This window comes from Astyanax mexicanus, chromosome 3, assembly GCF_023375975.1.
Source record: "Astyanax mexicanus isolate ESR-SI-001 chromosome 3, AstMex3_surface, whole genome shotgun sequence".
In the NCBI taxonomy this organism is placed as follows: domain Eukaryota; kingdom Metazoa; phylum Chordata; class Actinopteri; order Characiformes; family Acestrorhamphidae; genus Astyanax; species Astyanax mexicanus.
In genome coordinates this window covers 56,024,262-56,048,580 of record NC_064410.1, presented here as the reverse complement: position 1 = coordinate 56,048,580, position 24,319 = coordinate 56,024,262, and the positions used below count along the sequence as shown (strand labels likewise).

General features: G+C 37.9%; 2 protein-coding genes across 3 annotated transcripts in view; one reads left to right on the top strand and one right to left on the bottom strand.

Annotated features, from left to right (window-relative positions):
• Positions 1 to 24,319, bottom strand: part of chst12a (carbohydrate (chondroitin 4) sulfotransferase 12a) — a 458,541-nt gene that overhangs the window by 369,985 nt on the left and 64,237 nt on the right. The window lies entirely within an intron of this gene.
• Positions 9,335 to 22,662, top strand: grifin (galectin-related inter-fiber protein). Its single transcript, XM_022683385.2, has 4 exons — positions 9,335 to 9,438; positions 19,479 to 19,558; positions 20,687 to 20,849; positions 22,350 to 22,662. Exons 1-4 carry the CDS (start codon positions 9,427 to 9,429, stop codon positions 22,512 to 22,514), a joined length of 420 nt encoding a protein of 139 aa, XP_022539106.2. The 5' UTR covers positions 9,335 to 9,426; the 3' UTR covers positions 22,515 to 22,662.

Here is a 24,319-nt window from a genome sequence, read left to right as displayed (position 1 = left end):
CAACATTGTTGTTGATGATCTCACCCTCACCCACCTGGAGCAGAAGGATTCCTACGTCCGTATGCTCTTTGTGGACTTCACATCCGCTTTCAACACCATGATTCCACAGACCCTGATAAATAAACTCTCCTCACTAGGACTGAGCTCTTCGCTGTGCAACTGGGTCCTAGACTTCCTGACCAACAGGCCGCAGTCTGTGAGAATTCACAACATCTCCTCCCCCACTATAATCCTCAGCACTGGCTCCCCTCAGGGCTGTGTGCTGAGCCCCCTCCTGTTCACACTGCTCACATATGACTGCTCACCTCTCCATCCAGGCTGTCATATTGTGAAGTTTGCAGACGACACAGCAGTGGTTGGATGCATCACAAACAGAGATGAGTCCAGCTACAGGCAGGAGGTGGAACACCTGGAGGGTTGGTGCAGAGAGAACAACCTCTGCATCAATGTAAAAAAGACAAAGGAGATGATTGTGGACTTCAGAAGGGGCAAGCATGCCCACCTCCCCCTGCACATTGGAGGATCTGCGGTGGAAGTGGTCGACAGCTACAGGTACTTAGGGGTGCACCTGAGCAGCAACCTCACCTGGAGCAACAACACCTCCACTCTGGTCAGGAAGGCACATCAGCGGCTCTACTTCCTCAGGAGGCTGAGACGAGCTGGACTCGGGAGCGCAGTCCTCACCTCCTTCTACAGATGTGTGGTGGAGAGCGTCGTGTGCTCCAGCATCAATGTGTGGCATGGAAGCTGCTCTGCTGCAGACAGGAAAGCTCTGCAGAGGGTGGTGAAGGCTGCACAGAGGATTGTTGGAGTCAGCTTCCCCAGCACCATGGACATCTACACCTCCAGATGCAGGAAGAGGGCCACCTGCATCAGGAAGGATCCCACCCACCCAGCACATGCACTTTTTGTCCCGCTTCCCTCAGGACGGAGGCTGCGGAGCATTAAGTGCAAAACAACCAGACTGAGAAACAGCTTCATTCCTGAAGCTGTAAGACTCTTAAACTCCACTTAACAACACACTGCACTGACACACAAGGACAAATACTGCACAAACACGGTCACTTTACCCGCACTGAGACACTTTTTTTCTACTGCTCTAATTCATTTCATGCTGCTATAGCACATTTGCACTCTGGACTTGTTGTTGCAACCTGTCTACTCTTTCTATTTATTTCATTGGGGTATTTATCTTTAACTATTTTGTATATTCTATTTTTATTGTATTCCTTTATTGTACTTTTATCTATATATCTATTTAATAACAGCTCCTGGGTGTAAACTGGATCGTGAGATCACAATTTCGTTCCACCTCATGTACCACATAAGATGCGAATGACAATAAAATCTCCTTGAATCCTTGAATCCTTGAATCTAGCAGTAGCTTAATAGATCTGGCTATCAAGCCCACAACCTTGTTTTCAATGACCCAGCAGCAGTTTAGCAGACCTGGGTATCAAACTTACAACATTGTTGTTGATGATCCTGCAGTAGCTTAACAGACCTGGGCACCACACTCAAAACCTTGTTAACAATGACACAGTAGTAGCTTAGCAGACCATGGCCATCAAACCAACAACCTTGTAGTTGATGGTTTAGCAGTAGCCTAGCAGGCCTGGATATCGAACTCACAACAATGTTGTCGATGAGCCAGAAGTAGCTTAAGAGGCGTGGAAATCGAGCCCACAACCTTGTTGTCAATGACCCAGCTAAGGCTTAGCAGACCTTGGATACAAATCTCCAAGACCTTTTTGTTGATGACTCAGCAGTAGCTTAGCAGCGCTGGATATAGAACCTACAACCTTGTTGTTGATAATCCTGCAGTAGTTTTGAAGACTTGGGTATCGAGCCTACAACCTTGTTGTCAATGACCCAGCTGAGGATTAGCAGACCTAGGCACCAAACCCAGTAGTAACTTAGCAGATTTTGGCCATCGAACCCACAACCTAGTTGTTGATGACTCAGCAGTAGCTTTGAAGATCTGGGTATCAAACTCCCAAACTTGTTAACAATGTCCCAGTAGTAGCTTAGCAGACCTGGAAATAAAACCCATAACCTTGTTGTAAATGACTCAGCAGTAGCTTTGAAGACCTGGGAATCGAGCCTACAACCTTGCTGTTAATGCCTCAGCTGAGGCTTAGCAAACCTATGCATCAAACCCACAACCTTGTTAACAATGTCCAAGTAGAAGCTTAGCATACCAGGGTTTCGAACTCACAACCTAGTTAACAATGTCCCAATAGTAGCTTAGTAGACCTTGGCCATCGAACCCACAACCTTTTTGTTGATGATCCAGCAGTAGCTTAACAGACCTGGGTATTGAGCCTACAACCTTTTTGTCAATGACCAAGCTGAGGCTTAGCAGTCCTTGGCCATCGAATGCACAACCTTGTTAACAATGTCCCAGTATTATCTTAGCAGACCTTGGCCATCAAACCCACAACCTTGTTGTTGACGATCCAGCAGTAGCTTAACAGACCTGGGCATCAAACTCACAACCCTGTTAACAATGTCCCAGTATTAGCTTAGCAGATCTTGGCCATCTAACCCACAACCTTGCTGTTAATGCCTCAGCTAAGGCATAGAAAACCTAGGCATCAAACCCACAACCTTGTTAACAAAGTCCCAGCAGTAGCTTAACAGACCTTTGCCATCTGAATATAGAACCTGGGTATTAAACCTGGGTAGCTTTGAAGACCTGGGTATCAAACCTACAACATTGTTATTGATAACCCACAGCCACCACTGCCATATATAATATCTACATGTCTCAATACTTTTGTCCACGCAGTGTATGAGTTTTTTGCATGACAGCAATGAGATATCCTTGTGCAATTAAAACAATAAATTGTTTAAATTACCCTTGACAATGAAAGTCAGGGGAACACAGCGCTGTATCAGACGCTGTGAGGAACTTTCCGCTTGGTATGGTAATGATGAGCTTTCCGCTGCAGATGCTTGTCCACAGGCCATGTGCTGGAATCTGACAGTTTATGAGCTCTGGCAGCTGTGAACTCCTGCCAAAGCCCACATGAGGATGATTGTCAGATATGCAGATTTATAATGTATTTTAATTTTGGACGCATGTGTGTGAATAATAAACACTGCTCGATTGTATTAATCTTTTTATTGGGTTCTCCTGAGGCTCTCTCTATCTCCAGACGTTCAGCAGTGCTATAGAGACGGGAGATAAAGGGGCGGGTTTGTTTGTGTTGGATGGGGATATTAGCATGCTGTAAGCAGGCTGCTGTTTTCCTCCAGCTGAGGGGCAGCAGAGTCAAACACAGAGGAGACCTGAGCTCCAGTCTGGAGAATCTGAGCAGCAGAGCCGTGGCGAGTCTATGGCCCCACTGCAGCCGATGACAACTAGATATGATGTTATGAGAATACAACAGCTTACGTCACTCTTACAAACTGCCACAAACACAGACAGATAGACAGAGAGAAAAAAACATCTTGGTCATTTAAATAGCAAAGAAATTGAATATATCTACTAGTGGTATGGTAATTAGTTTTTTTTTAGGTAAATTCCTTATTTAGGTATTGCTATCTTGACAACGGAAAACACAGGTGCACCATTGACGGATTTGAACCCTGACAACAATGAACAGTCAAATGTTCATTGCTATGTATCTCCAAAAAAACAACTTTATAGGAGAGAGATAAAGCTTTCGTAACTTTCAATGCAGGACAATGGAAAAAAGATATTATTTCATGAAATTATGGAAAATTTCTATTGGTCTATCCATCAAGAAATATTGACACAGTGTAAAGGATAGTGTGTGTGTTCAAAATACAGCTCTGGAAAAAATAAGAGACTTAATATGATGAGTTTCTTTCATTTTACCAAATTGAAAACCTGTGATGGATGATTACAATAGATCATAAAGTTATCCAGTTCCTCTTCAGAGTCAGCAATGATGCCCACAGCCTGGACCACAGATAAGAGATGACTGGACACAAGAACACACACACACACACACACACACACACACACACAACCTCATACACTACAGGCAATAAGCGAATGCACATTCTGTATCCAGAGTAGAGGGTCCGGGGATCTCAGATAAAGCCCTGCTTTACACTGATTTATATTCTGCTTAGTGTGCATACAGTGTGTGTTCATTCTGTGTGAGTGTGTGTACAGTAGGTATTCAGAGTGTATTCAGTGTTTGTTCTTTGTGCATTTTATTCATTCATAATCTGTGAGTGTTGTGCTATAGCTGTGCCTGTGCTGGAGAAATGCGGGGCATTTTGCCGCTGTAAGCAGGCGCGTGCCCGGCTCTAATGAGCTCTGGTCAGCCATTGTGTTGAAACACTGGCAGGAAATTCCAAAGGGCAGGAAAATCTGATGAGCTGTGAAAAGCAGAGCAGATACGCACATGTAGCATCTAATCCCCAGGATTAGGAACCGACGGTTCACCTCGATACAGCCCGTATTCTCCACCAGTGTACTACTGCTGTACTCTCTTATCTCTCAATCTCTCTCTTTTTCTATCTGTATCTCTCACACTTTTATTGCTGCTGATTGCTTTTAATGACTGTAAAGTCACCAACACTCACATCTCTACAAACATATATTCTCATTAAAACAAAAAAAAGTTGGTAAAGAAACTTTGTGTGGAGAGAAAGTTCTTTGGATCTTTAACCCCTTTACAGGCCTTGGAATGTATACAGGCTACAAGTGTAGGTGATACAAAAGCCATTTTTTCTGCAGCAAAATAAGTTATTCACATTCTACAAATTTCAGTCTCTACTCCGCTTAATAATTCCAGATCAGTAACAGGAATCAACCCAAATTCTGCAGGTTTAAAAATAGACGTAAATAAACTAGACAAACATAATGAAACTAAGGGTTTGGAGGACATGAACTGTTTGATTTGTATTCAGAAAAACATTGATTTTAAAATGTTTAGGAAGTTTAGGAAATAGCCAACTTTATGATTGTTATTCATTATATTTTTATTATATATATTTTTTCAATTACAATTAGAATTTACAATTAAAATACACTTTTTAACGCTTGAATAGAAATCCTCAAGATTTTGGTTAGTAACATCAGGCAGAAAATTGACAAAAATCCTGGCCTGTTAAGGGGTTTAAAGGACCTTTTTTAGTTATTATTGCATATGAAGGCAAGAGGTGTTCTTCTACATGGCATTTTGGTCAAAGTACCTTTGGGTTTTGATGTCTGTAAGCACTTCCACTGTTCCATAGGAGTGGAGAAGCTTCTATGAATGAAATCATAGAACAACTTCTGTTGGTTCCATAGAAAATAACCCATGAAGAAACAAAGAGAATAATTGGTTCTTCTCTGGAAATGTTTAAAGAGCCATTGCCATTGTTTTTCCTGCTGATTAGCACTTTTTTCTTGCTTATCTTGATGAGAGCCAGTTTCATCATAACTTTTTTGATAGTGATTGCGAATGCACTTTAGGATATCTTCTTACGTGTTTTGCTTTATTACTTTTATTGCTTTAGTGATGGATTATCTTTGTAATGGAGAGTAACATACTGTAAATTACACATTTTTTATCGAACTAAAATAGGTTATGAAGGTGCCATTTAGCTTTAGCTTCCTTTTAGCCCTTTCAGTCTTTCACAAGTCCGAGATAACTGATGCCACTTTGGGTTATGCCACACATGGAACTTTTGTCCTACATTGTAAATGAATACTGAAATGAATGAAGGAGCACATAAGGAATCATGTAGTAACTTAAAAATGTTAAACAAACCAAAACTATACTCAGTAAAGAATTTAGGTGCTCTTATCTGGGGAGCTATTTGTTAACTTGCAGTTTTTTGAGGCTGGTAACTCAGGTGCAACAGAGGAAACTCTTGCTCTTCCTTTCCTGGGGCGGTCCTGATGAGTGCCAGTTTCATCATCATAACGTTTTTGATGGCCTTTTTTTGTGACTGCGTTGAGGATACTTTCAAAGTTCTTGAAACTGACTTACGAATTGACAGACCTTTTTTTTTTTTTTCTTTACTTAATTGAGTCATTTTTACCATAATATGAATTAGAACATTACTCAAATAGAGCTATTCACTGTATACATGTAACTCTACCTCTTCACTACTTTACAACTGATGCTCTTAAACACATTAAGAGGCAAGAAATTCAAGAAATTAACTCTTGACGAGTTCAGCACAGCTGTTAACTAAAAGCTTAGTTAAACTGAAATTCCAGGTGACTCTACCTCATAAAGCTGACAGAGAAAATCCAGCAGCCAAGATGTGCAAAGCTATCACTATCTAAGCAAGAGGTGCCTATATTGAAGAATCTAAAATATAAAACTAAAAATTCTGGTTTGTTTGCTGAAGAATTCCAAATGTTTTTCTTTATATTTTAGATAATTTGTATAAATTACAATGCATGACATTTTAAAATAATGAGAAAAACACTGAATTTAAGTGTTTAAGTATTTTCTTTCTACAAGTCTAGGGTAGTCAAAAACAAAATTTATAACAGAGATGTACAGTATGAGTCTGATATGGTATCTTTACATCAAGTGAAGGATCTTAAGAGGAAAAAAAATGCATAAAGTAGTTCTACTATAGTATTGCTTACAGAAGCATGTGAAGCAGCGCTATGTTTAAGAGTGTAGTGTGTGTGTGTGTGTTTGTATGTGGGCTTTAGCAGCCAGTAAGCACTTTCACTCTTCAGCGAGTCATGCGGAGAGGAAAGCTGGTGATCAAAATCGCATTATCTTCTCAAAGTAATACGGAGTGTCACCTGAAGAAGCAGGCGGCGTGCAGCGGCACGGCATCCATCGCTGCCTCATCACTCTTCATCATAATCGTAAAAGACAGAGGCGGCTCATTAGCCCCTTATCCTCCACTCCATTTCCTGGGTCGTGATGAATGCACAGGCCTTTAATCCGATATCTGATAACAAATGTAATTAGAAAAAAAAACAACATGATAAAAACAGAGCTGAATAAAATGCATGCTAGGAAATGAATCACCTCTAAAGTTATGTAAGAACAAGATTTTACTAATGCTTATGTAATATCACTGCAGAAACCTTTAATCTTATTTTTTACTTTAGACAATTTTAAAAGTTGATCTTTATATTGTGTCAAAATTGTCAAAAGTTCTCCTGAGACATTTTTGGAGAATAATTCTTACAATGCAGTGTAAGAATGTCAAATCCCCTTCAATGTAGTAAAAATAACACTATGTTCAAATATTTGTATTTAAAAAAATGCTTGAAAGAAGTATAATTATCTCTACAAGTGAAATAATTTTTTTAGGATATAAAATCACTAATCACACATTTCCAACTTAACCTCAAATTCCCAGCTCATTCCAAAATTCCCCACTCATGCCCAAATTTCCAGATCATGCCCAAATTCCCAGCATATCCCTAAATTACCAGCTCATCCCCAAATTCCTAACTCATTTCCAAATTCCCAGCTCATCACCAAATTCCCAACTCATCCCGCAAATTCTCAATTCATCTCTAATTTCCCAACTCATCATTAAAAATTCTGAGCTCATCCCTAAATTCCCAGCTCATCCTCAAATTTCTAGCTCATCCCCAAATTCCTAGCTTATCACCAAATTTCCAACTCATGCCCAATTTTACAATTTATCCCTAAATTCCCAACTCATCTCCAAATTCCCAGGTCATCACAAAATTCCTAACTCATCCCCAAATTCCCAACTCATTTCAAAACTCCCAGCTCATCCCCAAATTCCCAACTTGTTCCAAAATTTCCAGCTCATGCCCAATTTCCTAAGTCATCCCCAACATTGCAACTCATCTAAAAATGTTCAACTCATCCCAAATTTCCAGCTCTTTCCTAAATTTCCAACTCATCACCAAATTTCCAACTCAACACCAAATTTCCAGCTCATCACCAAATTTCCAACTTATCTCCAAATTCCCAATTCATCACCAAATTTCTAGCTCATCCCCAAATTCCCAACTCACACCCAAGTTCCCAACTCAACCCCAAATTCCCAACTCATTGCCAAATTTCTAGATCCTCTCCTAATTTCCCAACTCATTACTAAAAATTCTGAGCTCATCCCTAAATCCCCAGCTCATCCTCAAATTTCTAGCTCATCCTCAAATTCCTAGCTCATCACTAAATTTCCAACTCATGCCAATTTTACAACTTATCCCTAAATACCAATTCCCAACTCATCCACAAGTTCTCAGCTCATCAAATTCCCAGTTCAACCTCAAATTTCCAACTCATCCCCAAATGTCCAGCTCATCCCCAAATTCCCAATTCACCACCAAATTTCCAGAACATCCCCAAATTCCCAACCCATGCCCGAATTCCCAGCACAACTCATCCTCACATTTCCAACTTATCTCCAAATTTCCAACTCATCCCAAAATTTCCAACTCATCACCAAATTTCTCAACTCATCACCAAATCTCCAACTCATCTCCAAATTCCCAATTCATCCTCAAATTTCCAGCTCATCCTCAGATTTCTAGCTCATACCCAAATTCCCAACTCATACCCAAGTTTCCAACTCAACCCCAAATTTCCAACTCATCACCAAATTTACAGATCCTCTCCAAATTTCCAACTCATTAGCAAATTCCCAATTCATCCCTAATTTCCCAACTCATTATTAAAAATTCTGAGCTCATCCCTAAATCCCAGCTCATCCTCAAATTCCTAGCTCATCACCAAATTTCCAACTCATGCCAATTTTACAACTTATCCCTAAATACCAATTTCCAACTCATCCACAAGTTCTCAGCTCATCAAATTCCCAGTTCAACCTCAAATTTCCAACTCATCCCCAAATTCCCAATTCAACACCAAATTTCCAAAACATTCCCAAATTCCCAACCCATGCCCAAATTCCCAGTACAACTCATCCTCACATTTCCAGCTCATCCCCCAAATTCCCAACTCATCCCTAAATTTCCAGCTCATCCCATTAGATTATGAGGAAGCTGCATCATCCCAGATGCCAGATATTCTATCGGTAGTACTTCTTTACAAGGATAAGAAAGCTGTGCATGGTGTGTGCATTTGCACATTTGTGTCAGCAATGGATGCAACTCAAAGTAGCTGAATACATTCATTAAAAAGGGTGTCTGCAGATTTGATAACATACCATTTTGGAACCAAACTAGTAGTCCAAGCCAGCTCAGATGCACATGAGCAGCATGCCTGGACTAAGTGTGTGTATGAATGTGTGTGAGTGTATGTGAGTGTGTGTATGTGTGTGTGTATGTGTGTGAGAGAGAGTGAGTGTTTTGGGAGTGTTTTGGACCACTCAGCTCAGACAATAGGCCACCGCCCCCTCGTGATCCCACTCTCCCCAGCCCCAGTAAAGCCGTGAGCTCACGTGGTGCCCCGCTCTCTTTAAATGACCATGCCTCTCCAAAACAGGCCCTGCTGGACAGCTGATCGATACACAGAGCCTTGAGACGCCGCAGACGAGATGACATTACGGGTAAGAAAACGGAGCTCCACTGCAGACACAATCAAAGCAAATTGGCTCATTCTGTTGTGCGTGAGCTATGGTGGTCGTTCATAGTTCAATTACCTGCCCTACCCAGGGGTCCGCGTTAGGAGGGCCTGCTTACTCGTGTTACCATCACTGCAGCCCGTGGATGAGCTGCGACGAGCAGATGATCATCAGTGCAGTAGGGACGTGGTTAAGTAATAGACCTTCATTATAGAAATGATGGTTCTCCACACAATGGTCTGTGTGAAGTGAGTGTGAGTGGATTTTGAAGTGTGGGGGTTTTGCATTAAGTGAGCGCTCACAACCAATATCCATAGATCGACCGTATTCTCCTTTTTGATAAAAATCTCTGATTTTCTTTACTGTTATTTTCCTTGGCTTCATTATTAATGAAATACAGCTCTGGAAACAATAAATAAGAGACCTCTTCAGTTTCTGAATCAGTTTCTCTGATTTTGCTATTTATAGGTTTATGTTTGAGTAAAATGAATATTGTTGTTTTATTCTATAAACTACGAACAACATTTCTCCCAAATTCCAAATAAATATTTATTCATTTAGAGCATTTATATGCAAAAAATGAGAAATGGCTGAAATAACAAAAAAGATGCAAAGTTTTTAGACCCCAAATAATGCAAAAAAAAAAAAAAGTTTTAAGAGTTCAGAAATCAATATTTGGTGGAATAACCCTGTTTTGTAATCACATTAGTCATGCATCTTGGTATGTTCTCCTCCACCAGTCTTACACACTGCTTTTGGATAACTTTATGCCACTCCCAGTGCAAAAATTCAAGCTCAAGTTCAGCTTGGTTTGATGACTTGATCATCTATCTTCTTCTTGATTATATTCCAGAGGTTTTCAATTTGGTAAAATCAAAGAAATTCATCATTTTTAAATGGTCTCTTATTTTTTCCAGAGCTATGTAAGTCTAGATAAAATATTTTTTCCCAAATTAGTTTTCAGAAAAGAGAGAAATGTTTGATATACACCAATCAAGTAACATTATGTCCACATACTGTACTTGTATCTACATCTATTAGTCATTTTATTCAGCTCCATTGATCATATGAAGTTCTATAAGTACAGACTGAAGTATTGCATCAGTTTCTCTGTATACTTTATTATTATTATCCTTTTTTCACCCTGTTCTCCAATGCTCACAGAATAGACCACCAAAGAACAGATACAGCAGTGCTGCTAGAGCTCTTAAACAATGATGTGGGTCCTGTGGGCATCATGCTGTGCCTCCTAATAAAAGACTACAGAATGACCAACACTGTAAGCAACAGTGCAGCAACAGATTCAGAGCCTCTGTCTCTGACTTTACTTTATCTACAAGGTGGAGCAGTGTTTAGGTTGTCCAGTGTTTAAAAACTCCAGCAGCACTGCTGCATTGTATCTGATCCACTCACTGTACCACCAGCACAACACACACTACTAACACATTATACACCACCACCATGCTAATCAGTGCTTATCACTGCAGTGCTGAGGTAATAATGATCCTCCACCCAAATAACAATAATAGTAGCTGCTCTGTGGTGTTTTTTCTCTCCTGTTGGGTTCTGAGTATTGAAGAACAGGGTGAAATGAGAATAATAATAAAGTTTGCAGATACAGAAATAGATACAGGACTACAGTCCGTAATTATTATAGACCTTAAAGGTGCCCCCATACGATGAGTGGAGCTGGAAAAATAAACAAGATAGATGGTCATCATAATGTTATGCTAGATCTGTGTATAATTATTTATTGGAAAAAGTAAAATGTATGCCTCTTTGTCTCCCCTGTATCTCTCCCTATCTCGCCCTTCTCTCAGTCTGAATGCCGGACTGATGAATGTTTAATTACGCTCTGTCCTGCAGTGCCGATAGCAGTGAGAATGCCAAAGCAGGCCTGCGCCATCCCACCATTACCTTCAGAATACCTGAGATCACTGCAAATTTGAAGGGGGTTAATATATGGGGTTTGAAGCAGACAGCTTTCTACCTCTATAATAATGGTCATTTTCCTGTTTGCCGGATATATTATTCTGAAAGGAAGAGCAGAGAGAATTGAATAATGCACTATAAAGCATTAATCACATGCAGATCTACTGCGGTGGGATGTTAGCAGGGGTCATACACACTTTTTTAAAAACTTATATTTAATTGAATGCATTTTAATACCTATTTCAGGCCTCAGTGAAGAAATAATTATTATCATTCCACCAATGCAACAATGCACTTAAATTCAAATACGGCATGTGCTAATGGCTATTTTTTTTTTTCAAACTGACTGGATGGAAAACAGGTTGTGCAGTGTGGCTTTTTTTTCTCTTTCCCATCTCTTTGACAATGGTGCCAAAAGTATTCACATCTATTACTCAGATTAATGTATAGATGGTTGAAGTATCAGCTCAAGCTTTTTACTCTTTAACCCTTTGAACTCTAGGCTGTTTTGGTGTGTTTTTTCTCCGTTTTTGTTTTCAGTTCCTCTTTCAGGTCTTATAACACAGTAATTATATCAGACAGACACATGCCCTGATCTCTTTTACTCCAGAAGCCATACGGCTGCTCAAAAATATAATCATTTAAAATGTAAAAGGAAGCAGAATTGTTATATTTTCCTGGAACTGATCATGTTTTGGTCCAAATTGTACCAAGCGCCTGTTTTTTTTTTTTTTTTTTTAACTTATTTTTAAATTTATAGACTTTAAATATATTCACACCTAAGATATCTTTTCAAAAATGTTAGAATAGTTAGAATAGAGTGTTTATGAGTTGAAAGCATAAGAATATTAATGATTCAGTTTATTACATGGTTTATTAATTATTACTTTAACAAAAAACATGGAGAGAGACTATCAGATGGATTTATTTTTCTTGATAATCACACCTGTAGATACTAAAAACCTGACACTCAGAGCAGCCTATGCCTTTCAGTATTTTGATCAGGACACACAAAGAAAACTATATACAAAAATATAAACTTTTTAGTCTAAATCAATAAAAATGTTTAGTGCAAAATAACTATTTACAAGTAAAAATGTGCAAGTAAAAAACTATATAAAGTAGTGCGCACACCATACCTAGCTTTAGTTTGAGTAAAGCAGGTAGTTTCACACTTTTTCTGTGGACACTTTTGAGTCTTTATTAACTGATATTATTTGATTTAAAACATATAAATATGTTTGAAGCACTAAAGGTAAATAATATTGGTTGGGGAAGGAGATCTCACTTTTTTAGGTGTTTTTCTCAATGGGTTTCTTGTAGATTTAGCTTTACTGCATTGGGATGTTATTAGAATTGTTATTATTGTTTTTGGAAAGAGTAAGTTCCGCCCTTTGTAATCATATATGGATTATGTTTATGTGTGAAGGGATTCCTGAGTAATTAAGCTGAGAACACAAAGTGCGATTCTGGACGAAAAATCCGTCCGTAGGGTTCTAAGGGTTAAGTAAAAGTGAAAAAGTACTGTTTTAAAATTACTCAAAGTATAAAAGTAAAACTAATAAAAGGGGAAAAATGCCAATAAGGAAAAAAGCCCTATGGTGCACAACCTCCCTCCCAAAACACACTTTTCTAAAAGCCATAATGACTATAATGTTCTTTTAAAATGTTAATGTTGATACATTTGGGATGCACTAGGCTCATTCCTGTTTCAGCTACATACAGCACTGAAAAAAATAAGAGACTTAAAAAGGATGAGTTTCTTTGATTTTACCAAATTGAAAACCTCTGGAATATAATCAAGAGGAAAATGGATGACCACAAGCCATCAAACCAACCTGAACTGCTTGACTTTTTGCACCAGAAGTAAAGGCATAAAGTTATCCAAAAGCAGTGTGTAAGACTGGTGGAGGAGATCATGCCAAGATGCATGAAAAAAACTGTGATTAAAACCAGATATTGATTTCTGAACTCTTAAAACTTTATGAATATAAACTTGTTTTCTTTGCATTATTTGAGGTCTGAAAGCTCTGCATCTTTTTTGTTATTTTAGCCATTTCTCATTTTCTGCAAATAAATGCTCTAAATGACAATATTTTTATTTGGATTTTGGGAGAAATGCTGTCTGTAGTTTATAGAATAAAACAACAATGTTCATTTTACTCAAATATATACCTATAAATAGCAAAATCAGAGAAACTGATCCAGAAACTGCTTGGTTATGATATTTGGCTTGAGTTCTCTTCAGTCTCTGCACGGATCATCTTTATCTATGTTAATGCTGGTCAAGATTTCATATTGATATTTCAATCATTGGCTGAACTCCTTATTGATAACGTTACAGTCAGTGGTCAGTTTCTGACCTCAGGATTACTGCCATTATTTTCTTGGTAAGGCTTTATAATACAGCCCACGTTTTATTTATGGTGTAATTTCTCTGGATGAACCAGTACATTCAAAATACCTACCGGGTCCTACAGGTAGGTATAAATAAAGAACATAAGAACAACCAGAAACAAGAAACCTTGTGGTTTATGTCTATTAATAAATACATTTTCTTTAAAATCTCAGCATTACTGGTTGTTATTGAAGATATATAAATATTATTGTATTTTAGTCTTGACATAACCATAACGTATGTTTTCTTCAAAATTTTTAAAAGCATAAATCTTTTCAAAAATTAAAAAAATCTTTTTATGCAAACTCATTTAAAATATATTAGAATAATAAATTCCTGCAGTTTGACTGGAATGAAGCCTTCATAACGTCCATGAACAAAGATTAAAATGAGTGTTTAAAAAAAAAAAATAAATAATAAAAAATAAAAAATAAAATAAAATAATAATAATAATAATAATAATAATAATAATAATAATAATAATAATAATAATATATTGTTTCTGGTTCTCATCTTCTTTATTTAAACCAACATTTAAGTATTTGTAAGACCTGGTAAGTATTTTTGCCATTATTGTACTGGTTCATCCAGAGAAGAAAAGGGAACTTACCCTCTAAAACACAGGCTGTATTATAAAGCATTAAAATTTTCTTTTAGATCTCTAATCATGTTCAACCATACAGTACAGGCCAAAAGTTTGGACACTCCTTCTCTTTTTCAATCTTTTTCTTTTTTTTTCATGACTATTTACATTGTAGATTCTCATTGAAGGCATCAAAACTATAAAGGAACACGTGGAGTTATGTACTTAACTTATGTAGTTATGAACTTAAAAAAGGTGAAATAACTAAAGAAAGTCTAGTTTCTTTTAAATAGCCACCCTTTGCATTGATTACTGCTTTGCTCACTCTTGGCATCATTCTCTCAATGAGCTTCAACAGGTGTTCACCTGAAATGGTTTTCCAACAGTCTTGAAGGAAGGAGTTCCCAGAGGTGTTTATTAGCACTTGTTGCCCCTTTGCCTTCTTCACTCTGTGCTCCAGCTCACCCCAAACCATCTGGATTGGGTTCAGGTCCGGTCACTGTGGAGGTTCAGCTCATTTTTTGTTAAGTACATAAAACTCCACATGTGTTCATTCATAGTTTTGATGCCTTCAGTGAGAATCTACAATGTAAATAGTCATGAAAATAAAGAAAACGCATTGAAAAAGAAGGTGTGTCCAAACTTTTGGCTTGTACTGTATCTAGAGTGTATAAACTATAAAAGGCTTTATCTCAAGAAACCTCAAATTGGCACCTTCATTGTAGTCATGCTGGGAGCATGATGCTTTTCGCCATCTTTATCTAATCTAAGCAATTCTCTGCTGGTGTGGGATAAGTATAAATAGACATATCATATATAGCGGATGAGTCAGTATGTGACATACTGTGCATTCCTCTCATCGCAATTCATCTCTGACCTGTCTCTCAGATCACTGGACCGATTGCTGATGCCATGACAACCTGAGCATTTACCTCCATGAAGCTACATCCTGAACCGTCACTATGTGGTCGTGTTCCCGGGTCCAGCAGATGTGTGCTTTGATAGTCATGCTTTCCTTTCATAATGGCGAGTGGTAGACGGCATATACCTTGACATAATAGGGCAAATGATTTCAAAGAACAATTTTCAACATAAAAGATCTGCTATGAATAATGTTTTCCTGTGGGCAAACATGAATCGATGTGGCTAGCTTTGAATCCTGGAGGCTTTGTGGATTCAGAATCACCGTGCCTCTATTGATGTGGATACAGAGTTGCGTAGCTGTAGAAGATATCTTCAGCTTTTTCAATAAAAAAGACAGTAAATAACCATATATCAAAGCCATTTTCCAGTTCATATAATTTAAGAATTTAAATACACTTCCTAATGGTTTATTTGTAGTTAATAATATTACCAGTTCAGTTACCTTCCATTAGAAATGAAACCCAGGGCAGGAAACTGAATTCAAGGTCAAGACCTGACCTGTGTTATATCTTAACCAGTTGATACTTAATAATATCATAGTCTTTTTAATCCCTTTCATACGTCTAGCAGTGGCACTAGGGGCTCTAGTTTAAGGTACACTGTGCCCAAGGCAACTTTCATGCCTTCTGTAATGCCTTCCGTCTGCATAGTTTAAATAGCAAAAGCACTTGTGAATGTAGTACATTGTCTGACCAAATAAAAGTCGCCACCTGGATTTAAGTAAGTAAATGATGTGTGATTGATTCTGCAGTTGGTCTGCAGGTCTTGGTTCAGCAACAGTATGTGCTGAAAGAATGAGGTCAGCTGACTACTTGAATATACTGAATATAGACCAGGTTATTCCTGCATCAATGGATTTTTTCTTCTCTGATGGCACGGCCATATTCCAAGATGATGAACAATGTCAGGATTTATGGGGATGGGATTGTGAAAGAGTGATTCAGGGCTCAGGGAGCATCAGATCATCATTTTTACACATGAATTGTTCACCACAGAGTCCAGATCTTAACCTCATTGAGAATCTTTGGGATGTGCTGGATGGAGAAGTGCTGCTTTGTGCAGTGGTCAGACTCTACCATCATCAATGCTGCTGCAAGATCTTGGTGAAAAATTAATGCAACACTAGATTGAAATAATTTATTGCAGAAGCTTATCAAAAAAATTCCACAGTGAATGTGTGCTGCAATCAAAGCTAAATTGCGGTCCAAATAAATATTAGCGTCTATGTGGACAGGCAGTGTATCTGCTGTGATGGGTGTGGTGGTCTGGAAGTAAGGTGTGTTCAGGTAAATTTCTGGCATATTGCTCCTGTATCTTGGCAACAGAAAACACAGGTGCTCCACTGACTGAAAACAACCTAGACACATGTCAACAGTCAGACGTTCATTGCTATCTTGGCAGTAAATTGTCAACAGGCACTTCACCAACATGTGTACACTCCCCTCTTATAACACACACATACACACACAGCAGTGCATAAACCCATAGCACATGCCTGTTCGCAGCTACGCAAACTTTTTACATTAACAATAAACAGAATGAACAAGTGTAAACAAGTAAGTCAGTTTCCTGGTAGCTGCACCTTTAAAATAGCAATCTGCCAAAGTCAGAGCACAACTGGCTCTTAAAAGGGACTGGCAAGTGGCATGCTGATTGATTTATTTCATGTTGCACCCAATACACACCCATGATTAATTAAGAGTATTAGTACATGACTTTTGTGTGCTTCGAGCCGGGCAAAACATACTTTTCCTGCCGTTACAAAAGCAAAGAAACACAATAAATCAAATGCATGGTTGACGGCTCCCTTAAATATTTTTAAAATAGGGCTCTAAGATGTTTAAAAACTCCACCAGCACTGCTGTGTTTGATCAACTCATACTAGCACAACACACACTAACACCTCATACACCTCCGCCATGCTAATCAGTGCTAATCACTGCAGTGCTGAGAATAATAATGACCCACCAACCAAATAATAATATTAATAACAGCTGCTCTGTGGTGGTTTTCTCTCCTGTGAGGTCCTGAGTATTGAAGAACAGGGTGAAATAAGGATAATAATAATGACGTATGCAGAGAAACAAATGCAGGACTACAGTCTATAATTATAGCTATAGAACTACAAAGTGTCTTATATGATCAGTAGAGCTGAAAAATAGATAATGGGTGCAGAAACAGGAAGGTCATAAGGTTAATGCTTGATGAGTGTATGGTTTTTCATTGGATGCATCCCTCTGTTTGTCTCTCTGACTACAAATGTGCTGATAGAATATGTTGACAGAAAGAAAGGATCTGTCTTCTGAAATGCAAGCTGTTAAATATGATTAATTGAAGATTATTTAATGTGATATAGACATAGTCTACTGCCAAGAACTAATAACATTACATTAGATTAATCATATTAGAAGACAATGAAGGTCTCAATTAAATATCCATATTTTAACATAGAATTTTAAAAATAATTAGTTAATGTACCCTGTATCAGTGCCAGTGGGGCTTGGAACAGCCATATGCCGCATTCAATTTGCCTTAGATGTTGGATGTCAAAGTTGTGTAAGATATCACATCCAAGTTGATGTTGTTCCAGTTAAAGAGTCAGGAAATAAAGCCTATATTTTAATTTCGATGGACAATTTCCATTTAAAAGGGCTGTGTAGTTCAAGACTACCCTTGTAAAGGAAGTATATTTTTTAAATGTATACTTAACATGAAAAATTAAATACTTTTAGCATTAAAATTATTAAGCACTTAAATACATAATAAATGTACTTAGAACAATTTAAGTATATAATTTATTGTAATTAAGCTATATTTTTTCTTTTGAGTGCTTTTTTCGTAAAACTTCTGCAAACTTCAGTAGATTTAAGTATGTGTTTTTTTTTTTTTTAAACATAATTTTTAATACACTTGAAGTAAATTGTAAAAGTACTATTACTACTGCGTATTTATGTACATACTGTCTGTGTACACCCTAATGTTACTGGGAAAAGAACACACTAAAGTGCACTTTAAGCAGAATTTAATGACTCTATATATTTGTTCTAGCAACTAAAATACATGCTTAAAAATCTATTTTATAGAAATACAGAGAAAATATATATAATGTGTATTATCATAAAGTATATTAAATAGAAAATGTGCTTTTAGTATTCTGGGTTGATTCCTATGTGTACAACTGCTCACAGGTTTCAATGTTGATACTGTTGATGTTGGTGTTGGTGCGGCCATCTTGGATTCTGAACTGAATTAACACCTAGTATCTTCACAAATACTAAAGACATAATTGGTTTTAGTGCATAAGTGATCATTGTAGCATTCAGCCAACCCAAAACCACACAGCAGTAGCATAGTGGTAAAGGGTTAACATTAAAAGCAGGCAATTATGATACAAAACAATATACAGTAAAGTACAACTGCATACATAGGGGAAGGTAGCTTGGGGGAATGACTACACACTGATGGAGGGGAAGGGGCACCCAACATACAAATATACTTTGCTGAAAGCCAATGAGAGGGATGTAGATTTTACTCGTCATTTTTGCACTACCCAAACATAAGGCACAATTTAAAGGCCCACCTCAGTTCATTCAGTCAATTCACTTTAATAAAATTAACCAATTCACATTTTTCCAGTGCAATGCCTGTAGTTTGTTTTATTTGTATGATTTGTATGACAAACACAGTTTGGTGATGCTGCTGCACATGCACAGATCTCCACAACGATTCGAAGCTTTTCTTCTAGCAACTTGGCCTACCTCCATTTTCTGGCAAAACCAGCACACTGATTGGCTCTTTTGATTGGCCTGTTGTATAGTTGACGGCTTGTCTAAATAAAGCTAAAATAGGGCCCTAAGATGTTTAAGAACTCCAGCAGCACTGCTGTGCCTGATTAACTCATACCAGCACAACATATACTAACACCCCATACAACACCGCCATGCTAATCAGTGCTAATCACTGCAGTGATTAGAATAAATGACCCACCACCCAAATAATAATAATAATATTAATAGCTGCTTAAACTTAAAGTGTGCATGCCTCTAATAATCTATTGTTCGAATATTCTAACGTTTTTTTTGCATTAAATTGTCTTAATCAGCTGAAGTGATCCCAACCAAAGTATTCAATGAAGAATGAACTTTTTCAATTGTCTCTAAATTGCTCAATTTTAATATTCTCTTGCAGTTTGAGGCCTCCTGTCCCGATGGACTGTGTCCAGGATGGAGCGTCATCCTAAAAGGAGAGACCCCCTTAGAGGCCAGCAAGTAAGTCCAGGGCTGGGGTCCTGAACTATCCTGAACCACAGGATTAAGGGATTAACGGGAGATCCATAATCATCTCCAGCTTTGACCGCAGGTCTTTGGAGAAATCTCTGAATGGAAATCGTCTGGAATCTGATTGAGGAAATGCGTGCTTGAGCTAAGCGCTATTTCTTTTTCAAGGCCACGGGGCCGACTGAATGTATTTTCTCCGACCTGCGAGGATCGCAGCAGATGAAAGTGGCTGCGTCCCTCACTGTACAGAACGCACCAGTGCAATGCAATCATCTGGAAATTTGATTTTAGCCAAAACCTTTAGGGTCATCCGTATGCATGAGTGTTGCTTCTGTATACATGCTGTGCACATCAAACGGCTTTTTTCCACCCTTCAAACGTTTTAATCTGGAATAGGAAAATCGTGGTGCCAGGGGGGAATATCAGTGGAATGGATTCTGACCTCAAAGCTAGAAACAGAATACACAATGATGCGGGTCCGGTGTATAAATCTAATGAAGTCAACTTACGATTGAACCGCAGCGATATTTCAAAGAGACAGTCCCTAATTCCTGCTAAAGGTCGTTTATTTTCTCCTAAATTCCTTCCAAAACAGAATCTAAGGAACAGGAGTAGTTAATAACTCGGAGGAGTAAATAATTCATCCTGTCCAGTGGTGGAAAGCCCATTTATCACGGCAGATGTAAGAAACGCTCCCAATGCAGACAATTATAGGAACAAGCGGGATTATTAAGGAGAGTGGTGGACGCTAATGTGACGAGCATGCATGTGACAATTCATTTAGTATAGGTAGGACGCCTTTCCCTTGGGCGTGAGATCCAGGCACGGTTCATTTATTATGGATCTTCACAGACAGCGCAGAAACCAGCCAAGGCTTTTAGTCGGGGGAGGAGATGTTTGGATTTCCATGCAGGGAAACCATGCAGGAATCCCAGTAATCTGGAAATAACGGTAGGATGAGGGGTAGGAGAAGCACGCAGCCAAATGCAGCTGCTTTAGTGATTTTTTTCTGGCTCTTGTGTTGGTTTCTTCAGCCATGATTGTGCCAGACCTTATTGCCTCTGACTCCTAATTGATTGCTACAGCTTCACTAATGCGCTGCCTTTCTGCCTCACCGAGGTTCGAGATCAATTTCCTCTGCGACCGAGACGACAAAATAGCCTTCCATTTCAACCCCCGCTTCACCGAGTCTGACATCGTCTGCAACTCGTACATGGGGAAACGCTGGGGGCATGAGGAACGGTGCTCCAACTTTCCCTTCGGCACTGACGAACCCTTCCAGGTGAAGCAATACAGTCACAGTTGTGACAAAATGTGAAATGTATATATTACAAAGATGTATTACACACAGAGTGATTTATTTTATGCGTTTATTTCTTTTATTGTTGATGATAATGGCTTACAGACAATGAAAACCCAAAAATCAGTATCTCAGAAAATTTGAATATTTTATAAAGACCAATTGGTAGTTTTGGCAGTGTGGGCAGTGTGCCAAGTCCTGCTGGAAAATGAAATCTGCATCTCCATAAAAGTTGTTATCAGCAGAGGGACGCATGAAGTGCTGTAAGATTTTCCAGCAAAATACTGCACTGGCTTTGGACTGGATAATAAAACAGTGGATCAACACCAGCAGATGACATGTCTCTCCAAACCATCACTGATCATCAGTACATTTTACATTTCATTTGTAAATCAAGGTATCAGAGTCTGGAGGAAGAGTGGAGAGACACACAGTTCAAGCTTGAGAGTCTTGAGGTAGAGTGTGAAGTTTCCACAATCAGTGATGATTTGTATAAAATATACTCATTTTCTGAGACACTGTTTTTTGGGTTTTCACTGGCTGTAAGACAATCATCAACAATAAAAGAAACATTTTGAACTGAATTAATGAAATAAAGTAACCTTTCAATGATATTCTAGTGCATTTTTGTAATGTATTACTAATATTTGCTACTTGCTGACAGTGATGTGCAAATGCACACATTTTGCATGTTTAGTCCCTGTAAATAGAACAGGACTCACAGACTAGATCAACAAATTAACCTGTTGGCATTATACAATTCCTAATGCTAAGGACTGGGCTGGGTTACAGTAGTACAAAGCCCCTTAAGATTGAGCTGTGGAACTAGGATCAGAGTTTTAATCAAATAAACTATATCAACATGTAAGTAGAAGGTCCTCTCTGGACAATAGACACAGTTACTCCAACAAAAGCATAATAAACTCTCTTTAATTTCTGTAAAACTCACTTAATTTCAGCAGAAATAAAGCATAAGCAAGTTTCCCAATGCGTTAGTCCATATAGTGTATTTAAGTAAGTGAAATTCTCTTAAATTCAGCCTAATGTGGTGGTTGTTAGATTAATATAAGGTTATTCATGTTATTTTATCTTTTTAAAATGTTGTAATCCACTGGTAGATAATTTAGCTTGTTTCAAATTAACACTTGGTATATTCACACATATATGCCTTAGAGCATAAGCAGTTACTGAAGCATTAAATCAATATAAAGCCACACTAAGCAGCAGATAATAAATGTAATTTATACTCGCTACAACCTTTAGCAACATTAAACCCCGACAAGTATAACACACAATACAGTAGATTATAATGGAATAAATAGGGAAACGTAGCCTGAGGGGAGCGACTACACACTGATGGTGATTTATTGTGATGGGAAAGACATGTGCTGGTGTCCCAATACTTTTACACATAAGGTGTATAAATAAATTATTACAAATTCTGAACAAAGTTTTTTTTTCCTTTATTTTCTCTTTCAACAGATCGAAATCTACTCAGACAACGACAACTTCCATGTTTACATCGACAACACGAAGATCATGCAGTATAAGCACCGCGTCGAGGATCTGAAGACCATCACAAAAGTCCAGGTGGTGAATGACGTCAGCATCTCCTCTTTGGAGATCACCAAGAAACATTTTTACTAAAGCTGGGAAGCGAGCAAGTCCCCCAGCAAAGCCCTCTGGGAAAGATAATCTGAAGTAAGCTTTTGTTTGTTTACTGTGGATTATTGTTCTGTCTTGCATTCTGTGTTGATAATTTTAGCGATAAATAAACAATGATGATTATCTTCTCTATTCAAGTTTTGCCTTTTGGTTTGGCTTATCCCGATTGCTGCATCCAATCAAAAAACACCTGAATAAACAGGGAAGTGTGCAGAGATTTCTGAGACACTGGTCTTTCGGGAGTTTTCTGATTGACTCGGCGAACAATAATTGCCTCCAACGTTCCCTGATCTCTCTTTTCTGTCCAGTGCAATTAACACATTAGCGCTGGCGCTAAACGACTGCAGGGAAAACATTTTCACAACAATATTAGGGGATTAAACTCTCACTAATGCACTAAAGACAAAAGGTCCAAAGAAAGAGTGTAATTATGAATGCTAAAAATAGCCCTTTCCAAACAAATGTATATAAACACAATTCACCTGTGTGAAAGGATTAATCATGATCTGAATACTGAGCTCTTTGGACCTCAAAGCTTGACTTACGATTGACTGTTTATTATATTTATAGACTGCAGATGCCACATAAATCATAGTTTTGCAAGCTGCACTAAAGGGTGGACAATTTTAGCAGAAATTGAGATTTAATAAAAATGTGGTTGACCTAAAGTTATATTGTACATGGTGTCTTTTCTTGTTCTGTGTCAAAGGTGCATACATTTTTTCTATAATTATTTTAATTACCATTACCATATTTTCCTGCAGTAGGGTGGATAGCTTAAGCTTTACCGAAGTTCCCTAAGCTAAGTATTTTGAGGGGTGCTCCTGGGGATAGAGGCGTGGCCACCATGACCCAGTAATCAGGAAGCACAGAGAGACAAAGACACAGGAAGTGACTGAGCTCAAATTTTACATTTATTTAGCTAAAAAACGCCCTTCACCACACCCAAACAAACTCAAGCCAACATAGAAACAGCCCAGTGGGGCTCTAGTCGTGTAACTTCACTGTTTTAAGTTAATTTGCCTTCTTCTCACCATCAGCGTCTCTTAAGTGAAAGCTGAGGCATGTTTTTTATGCCGGTCCCAGCTGGCTGCTCAATCAGTCCAACGCGGGCCAGCTGGGACAGACAGGGGCTATGCGTCATGACGTGGGGCGGACCCATGGTTCCTTCGTGTTCACACGTCACATATTGGACACAATATGATAAATATAATGTGAAAATATCTACATTATTACAAATATCTACATCAAAATAGCAACATTATAAATATCTACATCAAAATAGCTACATTATTACAAATATCTACATCAAAATAGCTACATTATTACAAATATCTACATCAAAATAGCTACATTATTACAAATATCTACATCAAAATAGCTTCATTATTACAAATATCTACATCAAAATAGCTACATTATTACAAATATCTACATCAAAATAGCTTCATTATTACAAATATCTACATCAAAATAGCAACATTATTATAAATATCTACATCAAAATAGCTACATTATTATAAATATCTACATCAAAATAGCTACATTATTATAAATATCTACATCAAAATAGCTACATTATTACAAATATCTACATCAAAATAGCTACATTATTACAAATATCTACATCAAAATAGCTACATTATTACAAATATCTACATCAAAATAGCTTCATTATTACAAATATCTACATCAAAATAGCTACATTATTATAAATATCTACATCAAAATAGCTACATTATTATAAATAACTAAATCAAAATAGCTACATTATTACAAATATCTAC

Excerpts from the sequence above, each read along its gene's own strand:
- grifin (XM_022683385.2), top strand. Across the intron at positions 19,559-20,686 it reads ACCCCCTTAGAGGCCAGCAA|GTTCGAGATCAATTTCCTCT; the intron begins GTAAGTCCAGGG and ends TGCCTCACCGAG. Across the intron at positions 20,850-22,349 it reads GCACTGACGAACCCTTCCAG|ATCGAAATCTACTCAGACAA; the intron begins GTGAAGCAATAC and ends CTCTTTCAACAG.